The 17,612-nt window shown below is 34.3% G+C and overlaps 1 protein-coding gene across 1 annotated transcript in view; it reads left to right on the top strand.

The window, feature by feature from the left end:
• Positions 1-2,864: 2,864 nt before the first annotated feature.
• The window catches only part of LOC131860181 (uncharacterized), a 30,444-nt gene continuing 15,696 nt past the window's right edge, over positions 2,865-17,612 (top strand). The window contains exon 1 of the mRNA XM_059214558.1: positions 2,865-3,096. Within this exon, the coding sequence (XP_059070541.1) occupies positions 2,865-3,096 (232 nt within the window). The remainder of the gene's footprint in view (positions 3,097-17,612) is intronic.

Raw genomic sequence — 17,612 nt, 5'->3', positions numbered from 1 at the left:
TATCTTCTACCATACAAAGTACTCACAAAATCCTACCACTTCTAACATGAAAAAAATAAAATTCAAGAATGCTTTCATCAAAACTGTCCTCCCTTATTTCGAAAACTGAAATCCATTATATAGAAAGGGAGTCATTTTCCCACTACTAAATGAATTAATTGATTAGGGATTCCTTTTTCCAAAACAAACTCCATGCATAATTAATTATTGACAAAGTGGGGGTTACATGCAAGAAATGGAATTTGAAAAGCCTCTTCTAGAAACTTCTCCTTTTTTCCTATGACATGTTCTCAATTGATATTTTAATGGATTTTTTTTTTTTCCAATTAAGTTTATGACCTCATGTGTATCACCACTTATTAATTTTATTTATTTTTCCTTTAAAATATTTCAACCTTTTTAAATTTATAATTTCTAACTAACATTACTTTTAAATTTAATAATGAAAATAGTGATAATAATAATCAAGTCTTGTCACGTTGGAAAAGAGGGTTATGCCAGTCTGCTTATGATTTATTTACATGATGAGATGTATGATACATATAATATTATTTTTTGTCTTTTTACATTTTATATGAGAATGAAAATGCTAATCAATGATACATGCAGGATGTGATGTGATTGTAATATCTATATGTATGCATGAAATGCTAATATGTGGTAATGTAGGTGAAAACTACATGAAATGCAGATATTTTTGGTGTGTCATTATACTCAGTCATGTAATAGCAAGATAAACAGACTTAGGAAGGACAATGGAGGTCAATCAAGAAAGGAGGATGGAAGGTGGAAGATATGGAAATGAAAGAGATTCTTGGGCTATTATCATCATTTATGGCAAATAGGTTTGTTGCCAACATATTTGGCATGCCTAAATTTTGAACTTAAAACTGGTCCCAATGTTGAATGAAGGCCCAAATATGTGTTTATGCGTAAGCAGTGAGCATGTGATCCAAGGTCGTTACCAGTCAAAATATGAAAAATGGATAAATTTTGGAAATTAACAAAAATTGAGGGAAATCATTTGATAGACATGTCCTTAGCATCATTTAGTGTCATGTGGCCAATTTTTACTTGAAGCCAGTTTATATTTTACCATATATTAAACTTTCAAATTTAGGTTTTTGTCGCCCAAAAATGATTAAAATATCTCAATTTAGGTATCTTAATGAGGATTAAATAATAGTATTGGCTCATTTCCCTACCATCGATGTGTGTTTCAAATTTTAGGACCTAAAACCCTATCGTTTGGAAAATATAGTCATTTTTCTCAAACCTGAGCATTAAATTTAAAATATTTAAATTATTTTTCAAATAAATAATTTAATATTTTAAATTATTTTAATATGTGAAGTCACTTAAGGAGGTATAAGTCAAATAAAAATGTCTTTTGAATTTCTCTTCTATTTCGCCTCCATGGTCGATGGTTTTTGAGGTTGGGGTTATTGTATTTTTAAGTAATGGTTAAAGATGCTTCGTTTTGGAGCATTCCTAACCCATTTTCATAACCTCAAGAGCATTTCAAAAAAAAGGTTAAGAATGCTCCAAAAAAGAGTATTCCTAACCTTATTTCCTAACCTTGTGGGCTCACTCTTTTGTCAAGAAGGTTAGAAATGCTCCGTTCTGGAGCATTCTTAACCTCTTCCATAAGAGTTTTAAAAAAAGAGGAAGAAGCTTCAAACAACAGGTTATGAATGTTCAAACAATTGTATTGAAGAGAAAGTGGTTTCATCAGAAGTTGAAGTTGCAGCTACTCTCCGGATATGAAAGCGAATTATGGGAGCCTCTGAAAGAGATTTCATCTCACGGTTGCAATAATGACATAATACATACATAATGTATTTGAATAGACTTTGAAAATTTTCAAGTGATTGCAGTTGGCAAGGGTAATGAAATCCTCTGCAACCTTTGGCCGCATCATCCCAATTTGAACAAAATAAGAGCCTTGAAATATCAATATGGACATCCATCAAGGCATTAATGAGATGTTGAAGTTGCAGCTGCTAAGGAAATACACATGCCAACATTGAGACAATATTACACCACGCACTGCATTGGCAAACTTTGTAACCTACGCCAACATCCTCCCTACCCATGTTGAAATGGAAGCTCTGGAATAGTATCGACATCCACCAAAGTGTAATGAGCAGGTTTTTGGCCACTATGTTTGCAGAATGAATAAGAGTAAACAACGCATTGGCATGTTTGATAAACCAGAGATAAGGAAGCATAGACATGCCATGAAATGTAAATATGTATGCAAAATGTGGAAGGCATAGATAAACTATGAATTATTTGATAGAATGCCTCAATGAATTACTATACCAGGGAATGATGTATAGTTAACATGCATACAAACTATGGTTTAAATATCGTAGAATATGGAACTTTTGTCATGGAAATCATAGTTTTATTCCCTCTTTTCTCAATAATCAAATGCGAATGTCTTCAAATTTGTCACGACATTCAACAAAGCATAGGAGATAGAGGAATTTTATCAGAGGTTGAAGTTGCAGCTGCCTTGAATGACATATACGTTGAACGTGGAACTTACACGACCAGTGAAGTATTTGATTGAATGCCTTAAAGAAATGTGGTCTCATTTAATGCAATGATCGCAGGATATGCATAAAACCAGTCACGGTATTCAGCAAAGCATAGAAGCATAGAAAAGGCCTGGGAACCATTTTACAATATGCTTCAAAAGAAATGTTATCCGGTGAAATGCGATGATTGTAGGATATTTGCAAAATAGATTTGTTTAAAAAAAAATCTTTGAAATGGGGTATTGATATCCATCAAAGCATATCAAAACACATGCAAATTGTTTGATTGAATGCCTCAAATTGATGTCATCTCACGACATGCCATGTTCAACTAAATGTGGCAGCTGCAGATGTGGAAGCATAGACAATGCACATGGAATGTTTGACAAAATGCCACGTGAAATGCAGATGAGGATAAGGATTGTTGGACTAGAAATTATAGATGGTGGTTGCCAGCGTTCCCAACTGTCAAATGCCACTAACATAAAAAGCCTATTCAATAGTGATTGTCATGAAAATATGAAGATCTCTCACCTTCGTATTGATGGAGGTAATACAGGAGATATCTTGTGGTGGAAGACTCCTAGAGTACAATATCTTCACTTGGAAGCCACACAAATAGGAATAGCTATGGGGGAACTTTTACAATAGGGGGGAGACTACACAGAATTTTGTAGAGGAACTAAGTGAGAACTTTTGATGTTCATACCTTTGTACTAAGGAGTTTTTGAACTTGTATATTTTCAAAAAGAATAATGAAGAATGCATTGAGTTTGTGTGTCTTGAATGTATTCATGAGTTATTGTTACTAATTTCTCGTATGTTGAATTAGTAATCCCTTTATGTATCGGTGAAATTTGTTGATGGAACACATCATTTCATGGTATCTTGACTTGCATGTGCTAGTGCAACCTATCTCTTTGTGTATCGAGGTGTATTGTAATTCTTTCATCATCGTTTCATGACTAACCTATTTGGTGGTGACCCCTTTTGTAATTGTTATCCTTTATGGAATCCTACTTGGTATTCGTATGTCTTCGACTAGGGTTTCTGTTATTAATCTTGGTTTAAGTTCTATGTTTCCTCCTTTATGTAATTTTAGGTTAAAAGTACACAAAAATGCTAAATACTCCATCATACGAGGGAGCTGCCTCTCTCAAACGTAGAGGAAGATTGTGGTTTCACTCCAATCTCTCCAACTATTGGAACATTTGTCACTGCTCATTGAGCAAACATGGTCAGTTTCAGATAAACGACCGCAGTGACAAATTTGTTTACCAACAGATTTTTGGTGACTCTGTTGGGAATCAAAATACCAGTGTGCTTTGTTCCTCAGAAATTTCAAGGTACCTTCTTCATAATGAAGGTTGGCGACTTTGTCTGAAAGATCGAATTTAGAACAATGGTTTGGTACAAAGGAAAGTTAGAAAGTGACAATGAAAGTGATGATGAAAATGATATATATCAAAAGAAGCAAGTTTCTAATGAGCTCATACAAGTTGAATTCTTGAAGAGCTTTTATGGTGGCATGTAGTTTAGTCGTGATAAGATTCATCCCTCTTTATGTCAAGTGTTGCCAGATATTGAAGAAAAGGATGGAAAGGAAATTGGTTTTCTTGCTTGTGATCATTTACCTAAATCAACAACAATCAAGAAAGATGAAGATAAAAGTGATCTTTCTCCTGAACCAATTGCTCAACAGAATCAAATTCATGATGATCCTAAACAAGTCAACTTCTCAAAGAGTTTCTACAATGGAAAGAAACTTGATCATCATAAAATTAATCCTTCTCTACTCTAGACTCTACAAAAGATTGAGGAAAAAGATGGAAGAGAGAACCAAATTTTTTCTCGTGATTGTATTCTTGAATCAACAATGGATAATAATGCTCATTCTCTTCCACCTATTTCTCAACAAAATCAAATTCTCAATGATTCAAAACCGATCGAGTTTTTGAAAAACTTCTATGGAAATAGACATCTTGATCCTAATAAGGTGCACCCTTCGTTGCTTCAAAAGTTGCAAAAGATTGAATAAAAAGATGAGAGTGAGAGTCATTTTCTCATTGATATAAATTCCTATGAGAAAAGTAATGAAAGGAGCTCATTAGAATGTGTATATGCAGAAGAAGATGAATTCACATCTACTTGTAAGGATACATGTCAAGAGAAAGATCTAAAGGTGAGTGAGATAGAGAAAGAAGATTGTATTGAAAAATGCCATGAGCACTATGAAGATTGTCATAGAAAAGAAAAAGTCTTCTATCAACTTGAAAACAAAGATCTTGAAGATGATGAATCAAATTCTTTTCAGACATGCATGCAACTGAAGCTTGAAGAAGATGATGAAGAAAGAGCATCCTAAGATGAATCTCAAGTAGTCTTTATTCCTAGTTGGTTTCTCAATGATTCAGACGATGACTTTCTATTTGGAGAAGATATTCTCATCCATCACTAACAGTTGAAGATGAAAACTTTTTTGAGGAAATCAAAGGTATGATACCTAATGGACAACCTTGTATGGATATGACCAATGGAGAAGCAACCATAAGTAAAATTTTACAGACATATTCTTTATCCTAAAAAATGGAGACCTCTACATAACTTCTAGATCAACCTCAAGTGAAAGACGATGAACCACAAAGAATCCACTCTTTACCATATATGCCACCTGAGTATGAAGTTTTCAAATTTCATGAAGAATGTGATGAAGAGGAATCATTGGGACAAGAGAACACAAAAATTAATACAGATGTCTATGAATGGGTTGAAGATGAAATCTATGTAGGTATATCAATAAATGTCCCTATTTTGATGGAATTGGCATATATGCCATATGAAGTATTCAAGGTTCAAAGCAATCCTCCTTTTGAATATTTGGATCAAGAAGACATCCTTATTCAAGAGGATAGTTTTGGGAATTGTACCAAAAACGTAGAGATAAATGAGGTAATGGATGATCTAATGAAGGAAATCAATGAAGTTAATTCTCATAATGTTTATATTCTAGATTGGTGTTTGAAGGCTTCAAATGATGACTTCTCCTATGATGAAAGTGTGTACCTCAATCATTTATTTTTAGATGAGTGTATTTCTACAGGTGATTTTCAAGTTGATACTCAAGAACAGGATTGGATGGTTGTGTCTACTCAAGTTTCTTGACATTACATATTATATGAGGGTTGTCCAATTTGTGGGTTAAATTGTTGCAAACCAGACTATCAGAGGGATCTTCAGATAGAGGATATGGTTATGCTTGAGAATATTCCACAAATTGCCAATAATGTTCAAGGTAATACCAATTTGATTCAAGAGAGCCCGCATTTTTATGATGAGAGATGGTTGTTTGGTTCATTTCTCAAAGATATTTCTCATCTTGTACATGTTGATGTTGCCAACCTGCTGAGCTTACATGTGTCACATGGATGCATGCCACTTTTTCACAAAGGTTCCTATTTCTCTCAGCCTATGAATGGTTTTATATAACAATCCTAGAGAAATTTGAGGTAGGATTTCCCTACCATGTACATACTTTAGTTAGAAGTTTTGTTGTGTTCGTCCCATTTTTGGTTTGTGTCTGGTTTCTTCAGCTATTCCCTATGTTGTTTCCTCTTTGACTCTATTGCCCAATGAATACTACACTAGTCTGTGAGACCAAAGATTTTAGATTCATCCTACGTCCTTTGTAGTCCTTCTCCCCAATCAGAGCCAGTTGTTGCCCCCATATTTGGCATATCTAAAATTTGAACTTCAAATTGGTCCCAATGTTGAATAAAGGCCCAAATATGTGTTTATGTGTAAGCAGTGAGCATGTGATCCAAGGTCGTTACCAGTCAAAATATGAAAAATGGATGAATTTTAGAAATTACCAACAATTGAGGGAAATCATTTGATAGACATGTCCTTAGCATCATTTAGTGTCATGTGGCTAATTTTTGCTTGAAGCCAGTTCATATTTTATCATATATTAAACTTTCAAATTTTGGTGTTTCTCACCCAAAAATGATTAAAATATATCATTTTAGGTTTCTTCATAAGGATTAAATGATGTTGTTATCTCTTTTCCCTACCATCAATGCGTGTTTCAAATTTTAGGACCTAACTCTCTACCGTTTAGAAGATATGGTCCTTTTTCTCAAGCCTGAGCATTAAATTTAAAATATTTAAATTATTTTTCAAATAAATAATTTAATATTTTAAATTATTTTAATATGTGAAGTCACTTAAGGAGGTATAAGTCGTATAAAAATGTCTTTTCAATTTCTCTTCTATTTTGTCTCCATGGTCGATGGTTTGTGAGGTTGGGGTTATTGTATTTTTAAGTAATGGTTAAAGATGCTTCATTTTGGAGTATTCCTAACCCATTTTCATAACCTCAAGAGCATTTAAAAAAAAAGGTTAAGAATGCTCCAAAACAGAGCATTCCTAACATTATTTCCTAACCTTGTGGGATCACTCTTTTGTCAAGAAGGTTAGAAATGCTTCGTTCTAGAGCATTCTTAACCTCTTCCATAAGAGTTTTAAAAAAAAGGAAGAAGATTCAAACAACAGGTTATGAATGTTCAAACAACTGTATTGAAGAGAAAGTGGTTTCATCAGAAGTTGAAGTTGCAGCTACTCTCTAGATATGAAAGTGAATTATGGGAGCCTCTGAAAGAGATTTCATCTCATGGTTGCAATAATGGCAGAATACATACATAATGTATTTGAATAGACTTCTGAAATTTTCAAGTGATTGCAGTTGGCAAGGGTAATGAAATCCTCTACAACCTTTGGCTGCATCATCCCAAGTTGAACAAAATGAGAACCTTGAAATATCAGTATGGACATCCATTGAGGCATTAATGAGATGTTGAAGTTGCTGCTGCTAAGGAAATACACATGCCAACGTGGAGACAAGATTCCACCACGCATTGCATTGGCAAACTTTGTAACCTATGCCATCATCCTCCCTGCCTGTGCTGAAATGGAAGCTCTGGAATAAGTATCAACGTCCACTAAAGTGTAATGAGAAATTTTTTGGCTGCTATGTTTTTTTCATAATGAATAAGAGTAAACAACGCATTGGCATGTTTGATAAACCAAAGCTAAGGAAGCATATACATGCTGTGAAATCTAAATATGTATGCAAAATGTGGAAGGCATAGATAAACTGTGAATTATTTGATAGAATGCCTCAATGAATTATTATCCCAGGGAATGATGTATAGTTAAGACGCATACAAACTATGGTTTAAATATCGCAGAATATGGAAGTTATGTCATGGCAATCATATTTTTATTCCCTCTTTGCCCGATAATCAAACGGTGAATATCTTCAAACTTGTCACAACATTCAACAAAGCACAAGAGATAGAGGAATTTTATCAGAGGTTGAAGTTGCAGCTGCCTTGAATGACATATACGTTGAACATGGAAATTACATTGCCAATGAATTGTTTGACTGAATGCCTTAAAGAAATGTGGTCTCATTTAATGCAATGATTGCAGGATATGCATAAAACTAGTCATGGTATTCAGCAAAGCGTAGAAGCATAGAAAAGGTCTGTGAACCATTTTACAATATGCTTCAAAAGAAATATTATTTGGTGAAATGTGATGATTGCAGGATATCCGCAAAATAGATTTGTTAAAAAAAAGCAGCTTTGAAACGGGGTATTGACATCCATCAAAGCATATCAGCACGCATGCAAATTGTTCGATTGAATGCCTCAAATTGATGTCATCTCACAACATGCCATGTTCGACAGAATGCGGTAGCTGCAGATGTGGAAGCATAGACAATGCACATGGAATGTTTGACAAAATGCCACGTGAAATACAGATGAGGATAAGGATTGTTGGACTAGAAATTACAAATGGTGGTTGCCAGTGTTCCTGACTGTCAAATACCACTAACATAAAAAGCCTATTCAACAGCGATTTCCATGAAAATATGGAGATCTCTCACCTTCATATTGATGGAGGTAATATAGGAGATATATTATGGTGGAAGACTCCTAGAGTACAGTATCTTCACTTGGAAGCCACACAAATAGGAATATCTACGAGGGAACTTTTACGATAGGGGGGAGACTCTGCAAAATTTTGTAGAGGAACTAAGTGAGAACTTCTGATGTTCATACCTTTGCAATAAGGGGTTTTTGAACTTGTATATTTTCAAAAAGAATAATGAAGAATGCATTGTGTTCATGTGTCTTGAATGTATTCATGAGTTATTGTTACTAATTTCTTGTATGTTGAATTAGTAATCCCTTTATGTATCAGTAAAATTTGTTGATGGAACACGTCATTTCATGGTATCTTGACTTGCATGTGCTAGTGCAAACTATCTCTTCGTGTGTCAAGGTTTATTGTACTTATTTCATCATCCTTTATGGAATCCTACTTGGTATTTGTATGTCTTTGAGTAGGGTTTCTATTATTAATCTTGGTTTAAGTTCTATATTTCCTCCTTTATGTAATTTCAGGTTAAAAGTACATAAAAATCCTAAATACTCCATCATACAAGGGAGTTGCCCCTCTCAAACATAGAGGAAGATTGTGGTTTCACTCCAATCTCTCCAACTATTGGAACGTTTGTCACTGCTCATCGGGCAAGCAGGGTTAGTTTCAAATAAATGAGCGTAGTGACAAATCTGTTTACCAACAAGCTTATGACAATCAAGGTATAGGTTTGACCCAAAAAGTTGTTGTACCCATTTGCATGGAGATTAGAAAGTCATAAACAAGGAATACCCCACTTCACACTATACTCATAATGTCCTCATATCCTTGGACAAGTCATAGCATTACTACAAGACAATCCATAGAGAACAAAACAATAGTAGGTGAATCATATCCCATCCTCGCCTTTCTAGTCAAAGACATCCTGGAGATATAATCTCTAGTCAAAGATATGTCACCAAAAAGATAAAATCAAAAGAAAACCAAGGCTTGACACCAACATACAAGGAAATCTTCAAATTATTTGTGCTTCTTGCCACATAGTTTATCATGTTTGATTTGGTCACCATGTTGTTATCCTGATAAAAGACAGACCATGTTGAAAACCATGTTGTTGCCAAAGTCTATTGAAAGATTTGATTTGTTGAAAGCCCACTTCTGCTTGTGTCTCATCTGAAACTGACTGAATCCATGAAACTGATACTTTATTGTGAATAAGATTGAAAATTTATTGTGGTTTGGTGATGCAAATGACTTCTTATTGCGGATTGTGTGTGAAAAAGAGGAACGAAAAAACAATGCTCCATCACTAGATTTAGGATTTTGCCCCAGTTATAGATTGGTCCTGATTTATTATGGAGGAAAGGGTGAAAAGGGAGGTTTATTATGAATGGCTAACCAATCTTAGGTAGATTAATAACAAGACATGATGGGAATGGGTAAATTTGTTATGGATGGATAGGTTTTGAGTGTGTACAAAATGAAAGGATGAGATTGAATCCTGAAGGAGAGAGGAGAAATGTCTCTACACATGACGTCAGTAACCCAATTTTCACCATGGTACTTGCCCAGGGTGCCACTGAAGTGGTTTTCACCATTGGACGGATTTATCTCTCTTTACTTTTTTTATTTTTCAAATTTTTTGAGTCACAAGGCACCTGTTTGCCAAGTTTTCACCAAGTAACGATTTTTCTATTTTTTTAATTTTTTTTGTATTTTTGACAATGGGATATTTTGAAAAACTATGTGTAAAACCTGTGAAGGTGCATGCTATGGATAGGATCCTCCAAAGGTTCTCTATTTGGTGTTGAGAGATGATATGCACTTGATCCATAGATTGTTGTGATGACGTAATGACCAAGTCAATTTGGTTCAAACTTGCCCTTCTTCTCTCTGTCCTGTTGATTTTTTAAGATTTTCTCTGAGAACTAAGTCACCCCCCTCAAATGTGTGAGGCTTTACCTTTATTATTGTAGCTGCATTGTTCCTTAACTGAATGATATGTTGCTCCCCTGATTGTCTTCCTTGATGAAAGAACAAAGGTAGAATTACTAATGTGTGAACTACGTAGGCCCATATGTGTGTCACCTAAAGAAGTTTGGTCATCCTTGATAGAAAATTCCTTTGAGTAAGTTCAATTAAAGGTCCATTGATGTGATATATCACCAAAAAAGGATGGATGTGTGGAATAAGTGGATGAGTGATGAAGGCTTGTGATTGCAAAAAGAAGTGAAAGTAAGATGGCATGATGGAGAATTAGGATCAACAAGACTTGAAATATTATAAATTTTGCCCCCAATTATTTTAAGATCAACTCTTCTTCTTTTTTCTTCATAGGATTTTTATCCTTGACTTTGATTTTTGTAGAGTCCAATAGCTTTTGATTTTGATTTGAACTATAGGACATTTCTTTATTTTTTACTTTTAGATTTTTCTTTTCAAGGCTTGATTTTTTATGCCCAATTAGTAAGGGCTTTTGTGGTTCTTGTTGATCCAAGTCTAGGAGAGGAGTAGAAATAGAATGAGTGGATTAAATGGTAAGGCTATAGGAGTTCTCAAGAGTGTTCTCAATATATTCAATAGATTCTTTGTTGGAACCACTCTTAGGACTATTGATATCAAGAGTCACTTGCATTGCAAGAGGAGATTTGCATTCAGACTTAGTAGCCATAACACTAGGTGGTTCACACCCAATTCCTTGATATTAAAAATTCTTTGTAGGTTGTTATTATCAACTAAATATCTTAGGAGATAGTGGGAGTTGATCAACATGAAATATATACTCACCACATCCCATGTCTTTAACCTTGAATTTTTCTTTGAGCTCTGCTTGTTTTGATGTTGAAGGTTTTAATGATTCGGGATCCACATATGTTGATAATGGAGTCACTTCGCTGTTGATTATAATTATTATTTATGATCCTAGTTGCATGTTATTACAATACATGAATGGATTTGGATCTCCTCTTATTGTAACTTCAACTCCATTATAAGGGAATTTGATACATTGATGATATGTTGATGGTACTGCTCTCATTTCATGAATCCACATACGTCCCAAAAGTATGGTGTATGTGAGATCAAAATCAAGGACTTGACAAACCACATCCCTCGTGATTGGCCCAATTCTTAAAGGTAAGGTGATTGTTCACTTGGATGAGCGTTCTTCATCATCATATGCTTTAATGGTGATCTTATTATTTGAATTCACAATTTGTTTAGAATATCCCAATTGTTTAATAGTGTTCAATGTACAAATATTCAGACCTACTCCTCCATCTATCAAGACTTGTTTGATACAGTTTTTATGAAGAAAGGCCTCAATGTAGAGGGTTGCATTGTGTGGTTGGCATATGGAGACATCATCAGCTTCTTTGAATGTAATGCAACATGGAGTGGAAAGGTATCCCACCATGGCTTGAAACTGGTCCACATTCAGATCAGTGGGTACTGAGGTCTCTCTCAATTCTTTGTCAAGAATGGCCTTATGTGAAGGGGATATATGCAAAATCTCAAGGATGGAAATATGGGCGGGTGTCTTCCCTAACTGCTCTTCAAGGTCATACTCATTCTTGGTAGATGATGAAGTTGTGGTCTTAGATGGATCACCTTTCAAGGTAACTTTACCTCGACAGGTTGTGACATTACATTCAGAGGTTTCATTTGGAGGATGAAGTAGATGGTCCAATGCCTTTTAAAGCAACCTTACTCCTTTGGGTAGAACCTTCGAGAGTTTTTTCCTTTATGATAATGGTAGAAACATAATTATCTATTGAAATGTGGTTAACGACTAATTCATAATCATAGGACATCTTAGCATAGTTGGCTTGATTATCTATTTTGGATTTTCCTTTATCATGTTTAGGGAATGGCTCCTTAAACATCACATGTTCTTCATTGGAGGTATGACCATCAACTTCTTTGTCACCCTTGTCAATGAGATATTGTATAACATCATTCAATCTATGACTATTTCTAGTTGTGTGTCCTTTGCTTTTGTGATACTCACAATACTCATCATCATTCCACCATGCAAGTTTTACTTTTGGTTCATAAGATGAATTATCTGGTAGTGTTAAGAGATTATTTGTAACCAATTTCTTGAATGTTGTCTCAATTGGCTCTCCCAATGGAGTGTATTTTCTTTGGGGCTTTGATGGTCTTTGAGTGTTCACTTGATTGCTTGTATCAGATGAACTTGCATCGGAGAAAGTTACTTTTAGTTTTACAACATTTACATCTACTACCCCATAATTATCTGTGCTCTAATTTGCTTTTCATGATTCTCATCTACCTTCACATTTGCACTTTCCACTCTCTTTCTCGGTCTCTTTTTGTAACACTGGTGGGTTTTTCTCTCAGTAGAATATCCCAAAAAGATTCCTTCATCATATCTTGCATCGAACTTTCCTATATCCTCATCTCTTTTGATATAACATTTGCTTCCAAAGATTTTCAAATATCTAGCTGTAGGAATATGACCAAACCATAACTCATAAGGGGCCTTATCAAAATCACCTTTTAAATGCACCTGATTGAATGTGTATACAATAGTGCTAACAAATTCTCTCCAATAGATATGAAGAACATTTCTTTCAATCAACATACTTTTAACAACATCTAAAACAATTTTGTTCTTCCTTTCAACAAATCCATTATGTTGAAGGGTTCTCAGAGAAGATAATTGTCTCCTAATTCTATGCTCTTCACAAAAGGAATTAAACTCACCAGAGGTGAATTCTCCACCTCTGTGAGACCTCGGGCACTTCAGCTTCAATCTAGTCTTTGTCTCCACTTTAGCCTTGAATATTTTGAACTTCTCTAGTGCTTCAATTTTCTCCCTTAGAAAAGTGACCCACATCATCCTAGAATAGTCACCAAGCAACAACATAAAGTATCTATCACCCTACAAGCTTCTCACTCTAGACGGTCCACATAAATCAATATGCACAAGATCTAACAATTCATTACATGAATACAATTTTCTCTTTAATGAAATTATTGTCTGGTTTCCCAATTGACATTCTTTACATATTGGATTAGTAGGCTTTACTATCTTAGGCAAATCTCTAACAACTTGAGTAGAATTTATCTTAATCCTTCCGTCAAAATTAATATGACACATTCTCCTACGCCGCAACCAACTCTCATCAATCTGAGCAATCAAATAACTTTTCTCACCATCATTTAGATGAAAGATATTATTTTTAGTCTTAGTACCTAATGCAATCTCTATACTAAATCTATTCAAGATCTTTTATTTCCCATTATTAAATTGCAAATCATATCCCTTATCAACCATCTATCCAACACTCAAAAAGATTATGCTTCAAACCTTCAACATATAAACATCATCAGTATTATGCTTACCGTCAAAAGAAATAGAACCTCTAACACGGATTACACAAGCTTGTTATCTCCAAATATTACTACACCCCCATCATACTTCTCCATATTAAAAAATTTACCTTTATCACCTATCATATGATGTGAATAACCATTGTCAATTACCCATTCATTTTTGTCATCAATCTTAGGAGCCAAAGGTTTCTCTTCAACAATACAGCTTGTAAAATCAGCAGATACCGGATCATCCTCCTTGATAGAAATGAACACAAATTCATCTTCAAAATTCACTTTCTCAGACTTGTCATCAATCACACCTTCATCAATAGTTGTGAGGTAGGAAAATGAGCATAAGATTCAAAGCACACACAATTAGCATACCACAAAACTAAATTCTATGAAAGCAACTCCCATCACAATCAATAGAAGAATTGATTGAGCTTGTCTTTGTACTCATTTGCAATGGCCAAATCATCTCTCGTGATTATGATTTGTCTTTCAAGTTACTGTGCATTATTATAGGAAATCAAACATGTCTCTTCAGCAACAATCCTTCTCCTAGTCATCACACCTTTATTTTCATCACCAATAATCTGATTTTCTGAATTATTTAATCTTACATACCTCGAGGTCTTCTTATTATTCTGATTTTTAGGATCTTGAACTTGTTCACCGGAAATGGCATCTTGAATTACTATCTCTTCCGAATCACTCTGCTTCATGCTTGGAGTCTGCAATTGCTTTGAAGTAACATCCTAATCATCAAACTCATATCTGCATTCTCTAATTTGCTTTTCATGATTCGCATCTACCTTCACATTTGCACTTTCCACTATCTTTCTCAGTCTCTTGTTGTGACACCGATAGGCTTTGCTCTCAGTTGAATATCCCAAAAAGATTCCTCCATCACATCTTGCATCAAACTTTCTTATATCCTCATCTCTTTTGATATAACATTTTCTTCCAAAGATTTTGAAATATCCAACTATAGGAATATGACCAAACCATAGCTCATAAGGAGTCTTATCAGAGTCACCTTTTATATGCACCTGGTTGAATGTGTATACAACAGTGCTAACAACTTCTCTCCAATAGATATGCAAAACATTTCTTTCAATCAACATAATTTTAATAACATCTAAAATAGTTTTGTTCTTCCTTTCAACAAATCCATTATGTTGAAGGGTTCTCAGAGCAGATAATTGTCTCCTAATCCTGTACTCTTCACAAAAGGAATTATACTCACCGGAGGTGAATTATCCACCTCTATGAAACCTCAGGCACTTGAGCTTCAATCTAGTCTTTGTCTCCACTTTAGCCTTGAATATCTTGAACTTCTCCAGTGCTTCAAATTTTTCCCTTAGAAAAGTAACCCAAATCATCCTAGAATAATCATCAAGCAGCAACAAAAATTATATGTCACCCATCAAGCTTCTCACTCTAGACGGTCCACATAAATCAATATGCACAACATCTAACAATGCATTACATGAATACAATTTTCTCTTGAATTGAATTATTGTTTGGTTTCCCAATTGAAAATATTTACATACTGGATTAGTAGGCTTTACTATCTTAGGCAAATCTCTAACAACTCGACTAGAACTTATCTTAAAAATTCTATCAAAATTAATTTGACACATTCTCCTATGCCACAACCAACTATCATCAATCTGACCAATCAAACAACTTTTCTCACCACCATTTAGATGAAAGATATTAATTTTAGTCTTAGTACCTAATGCAATCTCTATATTGAATCTATTCAAGATCTTATATTTCCCATTCTTAAATTGAAAATCATATCCCTTATCAACCATCTATCTAACACTCAAAAGATTATGCTTCAAACCTTCAACATATAAACATCATCAGTATTATGTTTACCATCAAAAGAAATAGAACCTCTACCACGGATTAAATAAGATTTTTTATCTCCAAATATTACTACACCACCATCATACTTCTCCATATTAAAAAATTTACCTTTATCACCTATCATATGATGTGAACAACCATTATCAATCACCCATTCATAATTCTCATCAATCTTAGCTGCCAAAGCTTTCTCTTTAACAATACAACTTGTAGAATCAACAGATACCAAATCATCCTCCTTGATAGAAATGAACACAAATTCATCTTCAGGAATTCACTTTCTCATACTCCTCATCAATCACACCTTCATCAGTAGTTGTGACGTAGGAAAATGAGCATAAGATTCAAAGTACACACAACTAGCCAGACACAAAACTAAATTCTATGAAAGTAACTCTTATCACAATCAATAGAAAAATTGATTGAACTTGTCTTCGTACTCATTTGCAATGGCCAAATCATCTCTCATGATTATGATTTGTCTTTCAGGTTATTGTTCATTATTCTAGGAAATCAAACATGTCTTTTAAGCAACAATCCTTCTCCTAGTCATCACACCTTTATTTTATCACCAATAATCTGATTTTCTGAATTATTTAATCTTACATACCTCAGGGTCTTCTGATTATTCTAATTTTTAGGCTCTTGAACTTGTTCACCGACAATAGCATCTTGAATTACTATCTCTTCTGGATCACTCTACTTCATGCTTGGAGTCTTCACCTGCTTTGAAGTAACATCCTGATCATCAGACTCATATTAGCATGCTCTAATTTGCTTTTCATGATTCTCATCTACCTTCACATTTGCACTTTCCACTATCTTTCTTAGTCTCTTGTTGTAACACCGATAGGCTTTGCTCTCAGTGGAATATCCCAAAAAGATTCCTTCATCACATCTTGCATAAAACTTTCCTATATCCTCATCTCTTTTGATATAACATTTACTTCCAAAGATTTTGAAATATCTAACTATAGGAATATGACCAAACCATAGCTCATAAGGGGTCTTCTCAGAATCACCTTTTATATGCACCTAGTTGAATGTGTATACAATAGTGCTAATAGATTATCTCCAATAGATATGCAGAACATTTCTTTCAATTAACATAGTTTTAACAACATCTAAAACAATTTTTTTCTTCCTTTCAACAAATCCATTATGTTGAAGGGTTCTCAGAGCAGATAATTGTCTTATGATTTCGTGCTCTTCACAAAAGGAATTAAACTCACTAGAGGTGAATTCTCCACCTCTGTGAGACCTCAGGCACTTCAACTTCAATCTAGTCTTTGTCTCCACTTTAGCCTTGAATATTTTGAACTTCTCCAATGCTTCAAAGTTTTCCCTTAGAAAAGTGACCCACATCATCCTAGAATAGTCATCAAGTAGCAACATAAAGTATTCGCCACCCTGCTAGCTTCTCACTCTAGACGGTCCACATAAATCAATATGTACAAGATCTAACAATCCATTACATAAATACAATTTTCTCTTGAATGAAATTCTTGTTTGCTTTCCCAATTTACAATCTTTACATACTGGATTAGTAGGCTTTACTATGTTAGAAAAATCTCTAACAACTTGAGTAGAACTTATCTTAATCATGCAGTCAAAATTAACATCAGACATTATCCTATGCCACAACCAACTCTAATCAATTTGAGCAATCAAGCAACATTTCTCACTAGCATTTAGATGAAAGATATTACTTTTAATCTTAGTACCTAATGCAATTTGTATACCGAAGCTATTCAAGATCTTACATTTCCCATTTCGCAAATCATATCCCTTATCAACCATCTATCCAACACTAAAAATATTATGCTTCAAACCTTAAACATATAAACATCATCAGTATTATGCTTACCATCAAAACAAATAAAACCTCCACCATGG

Source organism: Cryptomeria japonica, chromosome 11, assembly GCF_030272615.1.
Source record: "Cryptomeria japonica chromosome 11, Sugi_1.0, whole genome shotgun sequence".
NCBI classification, from domain to species: Eukaryota; Viridiplantae; Streptophyta; class Pinopsida; order Cupressales; family Cupressaceae; genus Cryptomeria; species Cryptomeria japonica.
The sequence above is the reverse complement of the archived record's forward strand: the minus strand, read 5'-3'. Positions and strand labels throughout refer to the sequence as shown.